Source organism: Xenopus tropicalis, chromosome 8, assembly GCF_000004195.4.
Source record: "Xenopus tropicalis strain Nigerian chromosome 8, UCB_Xtro_10.0, whole genome shotgun sequence".
NCBI lineage: Eukaryota > Metazoa > Chordata > Amphibia > Anura > Pipidae > Xenopus > Xenopus tropicalis.
Genome location: NC_030684.2, coordinates 74,104,976 through 74,118,732, shown reverse-complemented (window position 1 = coordinate 74,118,732; position 13,757 = coordinate 74,104,976). Strand labels below are relative to the sequence as shown.

Genomic DNA, 13,757 nt, shown 5'->3' with positions numbered 1-13,757 from the left:
AAGTTACAGAGGAAGGAAATTCAAGCAGCATTCTATATATGTATGTATATATATTTATACACATGTATTTAAGAAAGTAAAGTGCCGTATTTAATATCATCTGTGACATAATCTTGTTCAGCAAATAATGCTGGTGATTTTGCTTTCATATTGTAGGAAAGGTGTAACTACATGTAACTTATCTTATCTCCACAGGGCTTTCCCATAACTCACTTCTAGAGCCTGTTTAAGGCAATTGTAGGCTCTGGCCTCATTAAGTTAATAAAGGAAACTTTATGTATATACCATTTGTACAGAACAGACTAGGATAGATCACTACAAAAAAAGAGTGACACTTTGGGTGACTGAAGTGACACTCTGCCACAAAAAGGATTTTGTATCCAATAGTGTCTTGTGAACAATTCTGCAGTTTCCAGATCCCTGATACCCCAACCCCACTGACCTAGTTAATTTAGGGCACAGACTCTGGAAACTGGGAGACATTAAGCTTTCTTTTAATAAGAGCATGGGAATGATAATCATGCACTTGAAAGAACTACCGGTATATATTTTAGGTCTCTGCTATAATGTCTAAAATGAAATAACAGGCTAACTAAACAGAACTTCAGAATAAACAGACTAAAGAAGACTTTCGTGCTTTGTCTCTATGTATAATAAAACTTAACCTTTAATAAATGTTGTTAAAAATGTAAATACACAAGAATAAAAAGATAAATGTACTATTTCAATCAGTGTCTATTACTGAGTACTTTGTTTCAATCATGTGACTGGAGCAACCAGTCAAGTCATTCTTTGATCTGTTGCTCCTGTTTAATCTTTGTCAGTAATTGCACAGAGTCAATTGTTTGTATCAAAACAAGTTGTATCCGTCCTTATCTCAGCTAGAACACTGTTGCGAACCCTCTTTTCAGACTTTATTTACTTATATCAAGGGCAACAGTGTTGCTAGTAGTAAGGCATACTCAGAGAAGGGTTTGGGTGCACACAGAGCCAGCGTTATGATGGGGATAAACTGTTCCAATCTCGAGGACTTTAAGGAACAAGCTTTGGATTTAAGAGCTAGATTTCTAAAAAGGGGGTATCCAAACCGATGTCTAAAGAGGGCCTATTAAAGGGCACTTAACACTGACCGTAGCATCCTCTTGCAGGACCGAAAGACAGAGCCATCTCGATTCTCCCAACAGATCAAGTGTATAAGCACATTCAGTAATCAATGGGAAGATGTGAAAACGATACTTTCAAACTCCTGGAAGATTCTGAAGGGGGATCGAGATTTGGCACAGATACTACCTTACAAACCTACAATGATAGCTAGACGAGCAGAAAGCCTAAGTGACATATTAGTACATAGTCACTTCACTGAATCCAAACCAGCGATAACACACTTCTTGAGTCCAACGGTAGGTTCGTACAAATGCTTTAAATGTGAGGCCTGTAAGTACATGCAACCCACCAGAGACTTTATGAACTCGGACTCTACACGCATGTACAAAATCAAGCAGTTTATTAATTGCCGGACATCAGGAGTCATATACATAGGGATATGCAGTTGTCCGAAATTGTACGTAGGCAAAACTTTCAGAGAACTGAGAAAACGTGTTCTGGAGCACATCGGAACGATTACACGTAATGTCGACACTCCCCTGGCCAGACACATAAGGGACTTTCATAAATCCAATACACAAGCAATTAAATTCTTTGGTATTGAGAGAGTACAACTTGGCACTAGGAAAGTGGATATAGACAAAACTTTACTGAGGAAAGAATGTCAGTGGATCTACAGACTGCGGACTAAATCACCCGCAGGTCTCAATGAGGACTTCAGTTATATACCATTCATCAACAAAGACTAATGTTCGATCTGGCATCAATCTGATGATCCAACTCCCTATCTAACACTACAATCTTATATGATTACGAATTATGTGTGTCTATTATTATGAATATATTTATTGACACCTATTTACCTAATTAACTAATCTTTTAACTATATATTTAAACTGTTTGTATCAATAGATACATCCAACGATACTTGCATATAGAATATCTCCCTTGATGGAGAATAGATAGCCTTTTTAGGTATAGATGTGCAGTTCCAGTACTTGCTGTTGGAACATTACGTACGTGAGTGACTCATCGATTGCCCCTGAGAAAGTCACTCTATGTGACGAAACGCGTCGGGCGGGCGGGAGAGGTTGGGTGCAGGCTGAGCTAGCAAGGGGGATTGATTTGGCGACTAGGCGGCTCCTGATAGCCGCAGACAGCAGAGGGGGAATAAGCTTTTTTGAAGGGAGGGAGCGGACAGCGGGTCTATCTCTGACTACTCATCTGGTGCTTCTAGGCAGCTATCCTTGCTGATGAAACTTGTAGTAGCGCTTGTAGGGGGAACAGTTACTATTGCCTTGAACGGTTACATTACGGCTGCTGGTGTCAAGTGCGGCCTCTTTTCTCTTTTTTTTTTTTCTCTTGATTTGGGGATGGTGGCTGGAGTAGGGAGAGTGCTTCACCGTTAATATATAAGTGGGTCACCAAGATGACGCTGAGACTTAATAACGCTGATTTATAACTGTACGCATGCGACGTTGGCCCCAACTATGGCTAAATGCCCCCTTACTACACTGTTTCTGTTAATTTAAACATTAAATGACCGCTGCCCAGTCCTGTGTAAATCATATATACAATATGCACCCCGATACTAGTTTATCCCCATCATAACGCTGGCTCTGTGTGCACCCAAACCCTTCTCTGAGTATGCCTTACTACTAGCAACACTGTTGCCCTTGATATAAGTAAATAAAGTCTGAAAAGAGGGTTCGCAACAGTGTTCTAGCTGAGATAAGGACGGATATAACGTGTTTTGATACAAACAATTGACTCTGTGCAATTACTGACAAAGATTAAACAGGAGCAACAGATCAAAGAATGACTTGACTGGTTGCTCCAGTCACATGATTGAAACAAAGTACTCAGTAATAGACACTGATTGAAATAGTACATTTATCTTTTTATTCATGTGTATTTACATTTTTAACAACATTTATTAAAGGTTAAGGGCTCTGGCACACAAGGAGATTTGTCGCCAGCGATTTTTAAAAGAGCGGTTTGGCGACAAGACGAGCGACAAGACGCCAATGCTAAATCAATGGAAATCGCCAGCGTCAAAACATACGAGGCTACTTCAAATTGCCTGCTGTTTCAAATCACACACAGACCCTTTTCTGAGCGACTTGAGTAAACATGAGGGGGGGTTAACTGTTGAGTGGTACCATGGGTAGCAGATCGCCTGGAGCTCAACTCGCATGAAATCTCTTCGTGGGTATTGTCGTGGCGACTTGTCGCCAAAGCGCCAGGGGGAAAAAACGCAGGCGACAAATCTCCTCGTGTGCCAGAGCCCTAAGTTTTATTTTACATACAGACAAAGCACTAAAGTCTTCTTTAGTCTGTTTATTCAATAAATGAGGGTGGCAAACACCCAGTGCAGTCTGTCTATAGTGATAGTGGAAGGGTGGTCCCACCTCTTTCCTTTTCTCTTTTGTGAGTAAACAGAACTTCCCCTAGATTTAGACCCTCCGGCCAGATCTGCTTTTTATGAAGGGGGGGGTGGGAGCACGGGTGACCCGTGACAAATTTTTTTTAAGCTACACCATATTTATAAGCATTACTTACACTTATTTAGGGAACAAAAAACCCTACACAGTGAAAGTTAAAAGAGAGAAAGTTTGAATTGCATAATAACTGTATGTTAGGCAAGCAATAAATACATATAGGCACATTTTAAGTTTGGTGAGGCCTTTCACGCACTATACCACCTGTAGTATTATTTCTTATATACTTGATGCAAACACCAGTCCTTGTAGATAACGTTGTAGAGGGTTAGTATGTAGTTGTATTTAATGCTGAATGAGACACAACCATTAGGTGGTAGCTAATGTTGCTACTTCACCATCTTAAATCTGGACAAGAACAATGCATGGCATACCTACCTTTTCAATGAAGAGTATACTGGCTTCTTTGGCCTCATTAAATTTATCTTTCCCAACACTTTTAGAAGTATCCAGGACAATGAAGATGTTCATTAAGCCATCCTTTAATATCTGCACTTTTCGATCACTTCTACCTGTGGGAGTAAAATTAAAGAAATAATAACAGAAACAGAACATGTTAAGTGCTAAATCTTATAGAAATACAAGCAGTTTGGAGGGTAGCAATGGCACACATCCCTTTATCAAGGAAGTTCCATCACCAAACACCCTCCTGCACATCCCCCATCATCCAAAGTTATGTCCATTGCAACTTGCATGCATTACACCATTAAGGACACAAATTAGCATCCATTTTCGTAAATCACTCATATGTTCAAATTATTTTTTAAGTGGGGATGGCATCACTAGGGTGCTTATGTGAATAGTGTCAATAATGACATTAGCATAAAGTTCACTTGGTAGAATCCAGAAATGCAACCTGCTAAAGAAACACTGGAGTTATTAACAGCTCTGGGTAATTGTATGGTTCCCTAGTGCCTGGTGTGCAACTGTATGCAATCCATTGCAGCACTTTGCACTTGCTATTGTATTTTTCATTATGTCCCCCAATGCTCACATTTCAAATACTTGCCAACAATCCATCTAGTGGGCTTACACTGCATGCCCCTGACTTCATTGTTCAAAGCTTTTCTTAATAATGGTGGCCATTTTTTTAAATCTCCATTTATACAATTAATTGTAACTGACTGAAGTTGCAAGTGATGAAAACATTTTTGGATAGTCAAATGGCCATAAAAAACAGTCCATGCAGTTTACTTTGTTGGAGGCATAACTTCCACATTCTAAAATACATAGTACAGGCCCAATGTACTTATGTTAAGTGTAGGTACTATATGTTATAAAGGAGTTCTGGTGCAGAACAGCATACATCTACAACTGCCAGAAAATGTAGAATCTACAGCAGCTACAAAAAGAAAAAGCTGGAGCTAGAGATTCTACATTTGCAGGTTGTCTATTGATCTGTGTTGTGCTGTGTGTTTTCTGGAAAAATTCAGCACTGTTAAATCAAAGTTTGCAGGGCTCAGTGGACACTAAGAATTAATTCATACATCGAATTCATACATTTTACATTAGAAGTAGTAAAACTGAAAAATAAAGTAGCCAACCCACAATTCCACAGAATTCCACAGCAAGGTTAAGGCATGTATAAAGGACCACAGAGACCTTATCCGCACACCCTAACACTCCAAAAAATTATTTTGTCCGGTGCACACTGCTAGAGGGATCGGCACCCTCCAAATACACAGTAGCAACAAAAAAAGCAAATGGCACTCAGGACTACAAACAAGGGTAAAACCCTTTTAAAAGTTTTATTTTTATAAGTTTTATTGCGGAGGTGCACCTCCGCAATAAAACTTTTAAAAGGGTTTTACCCTTGTTTGTAGTCCTGAGTGCCATTTGCTTTTTTTGTTGCTAAGGCATGTATAAAGCCAGTGGGTCTGGGAATAAGAATCTGGTTGAAATATAAGAATGGAGGTTAGAGGCAACCAGTTATGTAAATATCAGGGGTTTAATGAGTGTGACTGCAAGAGGAGACCCGCTGACATCAGCAGCACCATGCAAGAAAGCTGCCTGCCCTAAATAATGATTTTTGGTGGTGAGAGGTATAGGGCCCAGTTGCAAAATCTGCAGCGGACCCCATAGGTCACAGGTTACACCTTAGTTACACCACTTCCCCTACAATACACTGGACCACAATGACCTTTGCTTCAGCTCTTTAGTCCATCTAATAGCAACCTACCTTCCAGATTTGTGGTATCCACATTTTCTAGCATCGAGGAAGAGAAACCTTTGGCCACCTCCCTGGGAGTGTCATACGTATACCACTCTGCAGATCAGAAATGCTTCAGTGAGATGCAGTTAAGTTCAACAGACACACACAGCAATGTAATGACTGCAAATACCTACTTATGAGTTTCCAGCAGATTCAGTTTAATTTTGATTATCAAAACATAAGTTATATTAACATAGACTTTAAAACTCGGGAATATTTATTTTACAGACCATTCCATTGCCCTCAGTTAACCAACTTACTCTTCAAAATGTAATGAAATTTTGTGTGCATCCTTGTTGAGTTACTTTTAGTTGGTTGTTGGCCTGGTACATACTTTGTCCCTGCACGCCCATATTATTTTACCTCTCCAATTATGGTGGTGTCATTTATATTTTTTTGTAAACTCAAAATACATTTTTTTTTATTAACAAAATTACTTTTGTGGCCACAAAAGAAATTTGGTTTATACAAGAAGAATTGTTTTTCTAGAAAAAAATCACCATAGCCATACAATGAAATTTGTCTACACAAAAATGTTGTTACAAATGATTTTGTTTTAGCTGAGAATACATTTTCAAAACACAAAAATTGTACAAAATAATTTTCATATGGCAAAATTAGTTTTCTTACCAAAATGTAATTTTTGTATTCACAGTATTCACACACAAACTTGTTTTGTGGTTGATATAATTAACTTTCAGGTAACAAAATATATTAGGACACATTTACTATGCTTGTGCTATGTCCAAAGTGCAAGATATTGGAACACTGTGCCATTATCCAACATTGCATTATTCTTATCCAGCATTCCATCATAATTTTGCTTCCTGCAATAATTGAGTAAAACATATATGAAAGCATATAAAAGTAGCTTAAATAATGCCATTTGTGTGCAATTCAGCTTGAGCCAATGGGAGTGCCCTATGGATGCAACATACAAAAGAAGCATGAGACATGCTAACTGCTTAGGGCAGAACTTAATTGGAGGGCTCAAATGCATCTGTACTACTGGGAGCTTGCATGGTGTGCAATATGGATTATTATTATTATTGGATTATGGATCAATCCAGGTGGAATTGGTAAGCGGGCACGAGTTAAAAACAATGCATATAGGCATAAGCACATTTGTGAATTGCATGTTTGCACCTGATGCTTGTGCCTAGTGTGTACATATAAAATATATGTGTATGTAGTGTTGGTTTTACCATGTTGGAATATGAATCCCTTGCCTCTCCATAAGGAGAGGATTTTTTGAAGCTTTAATTTTGATAAATCTAAACATTGTATGTAACCTCTCTAAGAATAAGGAGGAATGACATAAAGTGAGTTTTGTTGCCAGCTACTGAGATACTGGAAATTGTTTCTGCTAAACTTTAAAGGAATACTGTCATGGAAAAACATGTTTTTTTTCAAAACACATCAGTTAATAGAGCTTCTCCAACTGAATCCTGCATTGAAATCCGATTTTAAAAAACACAGAAATATTTTTTTATATTTAATTTTAAAATTTCCCATGGGGCTAGCCATATTCTTCATTTCCCAGGATGCCACAACCATGTAACCTGTGCTCTGACAAACTTCAGTCACACTTTACTGCTGAGCTGCAAGTTGGAGTGATATCAACCCCCCTCCCAGCAGCCAATCAGCAGAACAATGGGAAGGGCGCAAGATAGCAGCTCCCAACAGATATCACAATAGCACTCAATAGTAAGAAATCCAAGTCCAGCTTGGGACTCCTCCAGTTACATGGGAGTAGGAGAAACAATAGGTTACCTGAAAGCAGTTCTAATGTGTAGCACTGGCTCCTTCTGAAAGCTCAGACTCAGGCACAATGCACTGAGATGGCTGCCTACACTCCTATATTACAACTAAAATAAATACATTTGTTGGTTCAAGAATAAAACTTTAAATGGTAGAGTGAATAATTTGCATATGTAAATAGTGTAATTTCGAAATAAAAGTATACCATAAAAATCATGACAGTATCCCTTTAAATACATTTTTGAGCAATAATATGAGTTGAGTGTATTTGCGGTATCCCCTATGGCAAGGTATTTTCAGGCATTTAATAGCCGCAACAATATACCAGGACAATAAATAAAAGTACATTGTATTTAAATATGTATAATACAATATATTTTTGTGTTACTGTTCCTTTAACCACAGATAAAAGGGCAAAACAGTAGGAGGCAAATGTTTATTTGCTTTGTATATGTAACTTTTTCACTGGACCTAACTTACGCCTGCATGAAGGTTCAGTTCCTGACCAATCCTTGTTTTCTAAACACTCCCTTTCCTTCGATCCAAACATGACCAGACCTTGCTGGCAGGTGTAAGACACTTTGCTCTCCATCTTGTAAGAAGTTCCTGATTTACTGGCCCCAATAGGAATCCCTGGGTTAGGACAATAGCCATCTGGGTGTAAACAAAGAAAACATGGGGGTGTTCAAAGTTTATAATAGTTAGTGTGCAAAAGAAGGAAGTGCAGGAGATGTGGTGAAATGCAATCAGGCAATACCGGATATGTCTTTTTATGTAACAAACTTAAGAAACACAAGGGTACATGCTCAGTAAGGATTGGAAGCTTTAATAAAATAGTTTACTTGGTAACTTTTCTCAGTTACCATTTGAAGTACTGTCCTACTGCTCTTTTGTAAAGGTGGAAGATTTTCTGGGACCCTTAAAAACTTCTGAAAACTGACAATTTTTTACTGTGTTTAATTCTAGTCTACTATAAATCATACAACCTGCAGCCTTTATTAAAGTAATAAGGGGCAACATTAAAGTTCCTTAAGGGGTCCCTAGTTTAATGCAATTAGAATTTGTCACATCATTACTTTAAAACTGGATACTCATAAATTACACAAACCAGATCACCTGTTTAAAGCAGGTCATACATGTAGAGATCCACCTCATTCCAAAGAATTTTCAGACATGTTTCATATATAATAATATATGTCTAAATTTTACCATAATTACCATTCTTTAAATATAAACCCCTTAATTTAATCCCACCACTTCTCTCTAAACCTCTCTTGACCCATTCACATATTTTTGTTTTCTTACTGTTGTCGTCACAAATAGTAGTCTCTCCACTCCATTTAGCATTTTCCTGACAAGTGCGGTTCTGTGACCCCTTTAATTCAAAGCCCGTATAGCATTCAAACTGCAACGTGTTTCCCACAGTATAAAAATGTTGTCTTGGTTCATAATCCCCACCGTCGAATGCAACTGGTTTGGGACAGCGAACATCTGTGAGGACAGAGAAGAGGAGGTAAATTTCACCAAAAATCAGAGTTAATTATAGTCCTGTAAGCAAAGACAGATCTCACTCAACAGTACCCAGTGAGTATCACTGACCAATATTCTCAAATGAAGTAGTGTTGGCCAAAATCGACGGAATTTAATTGTTTTACAGTTGTATTAATATGGGTCACACATTTTTGTCTTCTCACTAAGAATAACAAAAAGAATGACTAAATAAGATATAAGGATGTTTTTCCAAATAAATAACTGTGTTGCATAATGTATACTTCACGTGTCTGTACTGCTGTGTGACCATTTTGGATCAAAAACTACATTTTTGAAAAGTAAAAATACACAATAAAAATACACATCAGTGGGGCTATAAATAGGGCAAGCAAAAGGATATCTCATAAGGCATGCAGTGAGTTACTGAAGGGCAGATGTTACGTACAGGGCTTTGTTTCTCCTTGGGTCAAAGGCAATCCCTATCTCAAACATTTATACAACACTCAAGAGAAGGGGGTTACAAAGTGAAGTCTATGTGCCCCCTTCAGCCTGCTCCACATGAATACAGCATTATAGAACCCATGCAGAACTGTATTCATGAGAACTTTGTAGGTATGTGCAGTCCATTCTGAAGCCCAAACAACTATGCCAGTAGGTGCAACGTGATGGGCAAGGTACAAAGCGCAGAAAACACGGTGCCCTGTGTTTTTTTAACTGTGCCCCCTTTCCATGACTGTTGTACATGAGGTCCATATGAGTTGAAGTATGGAACAGCTGAAGCTAACCATTGTTTGCATTCAATCTTTTGCTTGTTTTTGAGTATGTAAATTAGGATTCAGTTTGGTATTCAGCTAAATCTAAATCTATGGAAATTTAATTCAGAAGCTAAAGATGAAAAAAGCCTAATTCTTTCTGGATTTTCCCATAGAGCCATACGCAATTTATTTTTCTCATTTTTTCTCACATGAAAATGCTATTGAAGTCTATGGGGGAAATTAATTAGGAGAAAAAGCATTTTCTCATCAAATAGAATCTTGCCTATAAGTTGTGATGTAATAAACCATAAAATAATGTTTTCTCATGGAACTGAAACTGGCCCAAAATCTATTATTATTCCCACCCGCATCATAAAAACAATAAATATTTATATGGATCAAAACATATATAGGGAGAGGCACAGAAAACACAAGAAAACAGCACTATGTAAGTACTTAACCTTAGGTCATTCAACCAACATGCATGTGCATAGGAACTCCCTCCCTTTTACTTAAATAGGAAACACACAAAAGCACCATTACTGGTGGTTTTTACATTAAAGATGCTCTAGCGAATATTTTCAGGGTGAACAGTGCCAGAAAGTGAAGATAAGAATATCGGAACCTGCTTAAAGAGTTACTGAAATGAGATACTGCATGGATAAAGAAATATGACATTTCACATTATAGAGGGATAAATTAATACTTTAGCCTGCAATGTGTTTTTTATTCAATTTAAGCTGCTTTTTATATAAATTTAATTAAGTAATTTATGGATTTAAATGTATATTTTAATAATTTACAAACAATTAACTGCTATATGAACTTAAATTGAATTTGGCTTGTGAGAAAAGGGGCTGCCCCTGAAAGCTTGTGTGGTCCTTTAATAAATTAAAGGACCACACCATTAATGTATGTATGTATGTATGTATATCTTTATTTATAAAGCGCTACTTATGTACGCAGCGCTGTACAGTAGAATTAAATGTTGTAATGCTATAGACTACATAAAAGAAGTCTGTGTGCTCCTTTTTTCTTTATCATGGTACTAAGGACTGGCCTAGAGCACCATGGGATTAAGAACATCGCTGTTTTGCTGTGCTAATGTGAACTATTCTTTCAGTACCATTAGCTCCCCATTTATTTAATACTATAATGTTCTCTTTAAGGTATAATGTTCTAGAAATGAAACTGACAGAGTACTGCTTGGCAGTAAGTGCTTCCAGCAGCTATCAATAGTGAATTCCAACACCCATGAATAGGTATTGTCTTTATGCAATTCTCCCTGCTTGCTATATTTGTGCAACATAGAAACGGATTCTCACCTCTTTGAGAAAAATGTAGTCACAAAACACTAAGCTGTATCTCTAAAAACAAGGTAGTACAAGACAAATCAGAAGCACGGCCAAGTTGAGTGTGAAATGAGTAGTGATCAACGCTTAAAACCATGCAAGGAAAAGATTACCTTTACAGATTGCTTTCATCTTATGATCCGTCCAGAGTCCATTGTACAGGCACTCACGGGTGTATTTCGGGTGTGGGTATTTTCCTTTTGGGCACTGGTACTCTACCTTGCTGCCAACATTTCCTCCATTGCTCACAGTGTAGTTGCCTCCAATAATGCCCACTTTGGTGAGGTCACACTGTACAGCAAGTGAAACTGGCACAAAAGTACATCATGGTTATGAGCATATAAGAAATGCCTTTGGTTAATAAATAGGTAAGAACCATGGAAAATGTTGCAAAGAAAGACAGAAAGTGGCATGAGGCACATGGGGGAGTTAAAATGGAAAATAGGTGTTAGGTAGAATATTGTGCAGAATTAATAAACAAGTTAGGTAATTTTACACTAGAATCAGAAGAATGGTACTTACCGGAAACATGGGTTATAAGAAGCAAAAGCAGCATTCTGACAATAACCTCTTTTAAACCCTCCTTCTTCTCTTTCTCTTTCTTATTGTTGCTGTCTTCACTTGTAACTTCAGGTTCTGCTACAAGACCCAACGTATTGACTTTATTTAAGGAGCATATAATGATATATGTGCAACATAGATAGATGTATTGTTCCTCTCTCTCTCACACACATACTGGTCAGAGGTATTCTGATTTGGAGAGTGATATAGTCCAACGTAGGGAGGGGGAGATGAAGCAGTGAACTCTGGGAGGAGAAGATAAGGTGAATTCCCGTTAAAGCTAAAATAAACACTCCGGTTTCACAATGGGTATTAAAGGGGTAATTACACAATACCACAGACAAATACACAGCAGGGTGAAATTCCAGGAAACCAAGCAGTGCAGAGTTGGGGGAGGACACTCACATAAGGGGGAGATAGAACTTTACAAACCTCAGTTTTATTTATTAATTTTTATTATTCTTTATTTATACAACACAGAAATATTTAAAGATTAGACATCATTCATTGCTAGGTGGAGCTTGCAATATAATGCCCCTATCATACTCACAAACACCATGGCCAGTTTTACCATGGACCAATTAACCTGCCTGTATGTTTTTGAAGTGAAACCCACACAAGAACATAAATACTCAGTGCAGATAGAACCCTGGTTGGAATGCAACACAGATCCACAGCGCTGCAAGAAAGCAGTGCTAACCATTGCACCACTATGCAGGAGATCTGACATAAACTATCCTCTGGAAAAATGTGCATATACTGTATATCTGTGAACCTAGCAGCATGGCCTGTCACTAAATCTCACTTATAAATGCTACTAATAGGGAAATTTTTCAAGCCATCAATAACAGTCTCATAAAGCTATTTTATGAACCGCTTATTAACTATACCTATTCATTTGCATTTGAGGTTTAATCATTTAGTAATATGCCCTCGATATTCTGCCTATAGAGTCAGGTGCAGTTCCAATAAATTGTTGACTAATTGTTGTGGTGAGTTCTCCTCTCATAGGACCCAGTATTTAACAGGTGCCCAGTGGCAGGATCTAGATACAGGCTTCCCACTCTATATTACAACTACAAATTTGGTCAAACTTCTTTTGGATAAACAACATCCCCACCATTGGTACCAAGCAGCTTAGTATATGTTTCAATAAGATGATTTTAGGCTAAGCAAGAGATCAAATTTGCCCTAAAAAGAACACAATGGACATTTAAGTGATGATTTTGGATCATTTATCATAGCTCAGTAAATGTTACCATTACTGCTCTGTAAAACTTTACTAAGCCTTTATACCTTTAACAATATCTTTTCCACATTGGAAAAACATTGTCCAGTTTATAGCGCTTAATGCTTTTGATGATCTCTCAACATATCAGAAGGGCTCAAAGCAATTAACACTTTCTGACTTATGAACACAGACATTAAGGGGCCAATTAATTAAAGTCCGAATTACGAGTAAGATTTGCGAAAATTTGCATTAAATACGAAAATTTCTGATGTGCGTTAATTTGGTAAAAAGTCGCGTCATGCTTGTACGAAAATGTCGTGGCATGATCCGAAAGTTATGAAATTTTCATATCTAAATGATTGTAAACGACAGAAAAACATTTCTGACTTCAGTGCATGATTTTGGAAGCCTCCCATAGGACTCAATGGCACTCTGCAGCTCCAACCCGGCCCAAGGAAAGTCTCCCATAGGGCTCAATGGCACTCTGCAGCTCCAACCTGGCCCAAGGAAAGTCTCCCATAGGGCTCAATGGCACTCTGCAGCTCCAACCTGGCCCAAGGAAAGTCTTCCATAGGGCTCAATGGCACTGTGCAGCTCCAACCTGGCCCAAGGAAAGCCTCCCATAGGGCTCAATGGCACTCTGCAGCTCCAACCCGGCCCAAGGAAAGTCTCCCATAGGGCTCAATGGCACTCTGCAGCTCCAACCCGGCCCAAGGAAAGTCTCCCATAGGGCTCAATGGCACTCTGCAGCTCCAACCTGACCCAAGGAAAGTCTCCCATAGGGCTCAA

General features: G+C 38.2%; 1 protein-coding gene across 1 annotated transcript in view; it reads right to left on the bottom strand.

The window, feature by feature from the left end:
* The window catches only part of cfb (complement factor B), a 36,937-nt gene extending 25,001 nt beyond the window's left edge, over nucleotides 1–11,936 (bottom strand). Inside the window, exons 1-6 of the mRNA XM_031891487.1 lie at nucleotides 11,699–11,936; nucleotides 11,290–11,484; nucleotides 8,884–9,069; nucleotides 8,059–8,232; nucleotides 5,785–5,871; nucleotides 3,984–4,117 (exon numbers count right to left, since the gene is read on the bottom strand). Coding sequence (XP_031747347.1) covers nucleotides 3,984–4,117; nucleotides 5,785–5,871; nucleotides 8,059–8,232; nucleotides 8,884–9,069; nucleotides 11,290–11,484; nucleotides 11,699–11,732 — 810 coding nt within the window. The 5' untranslated portion in view covers nucleotides 11,733–11,936. The remainder of the gene's footprint in view (nucleotides 1–3,983; nucleotides 4,118–5,784; nucleotides 5,872–8,058; nucleotides 8,233–8,883; nucleotides 9,070–11,289; nucleotides 11,485–11,698) is intronic.
* Between the last annotated feature and the right edge of the window lie 1,821 nt (nucleotides 11,937–13,757).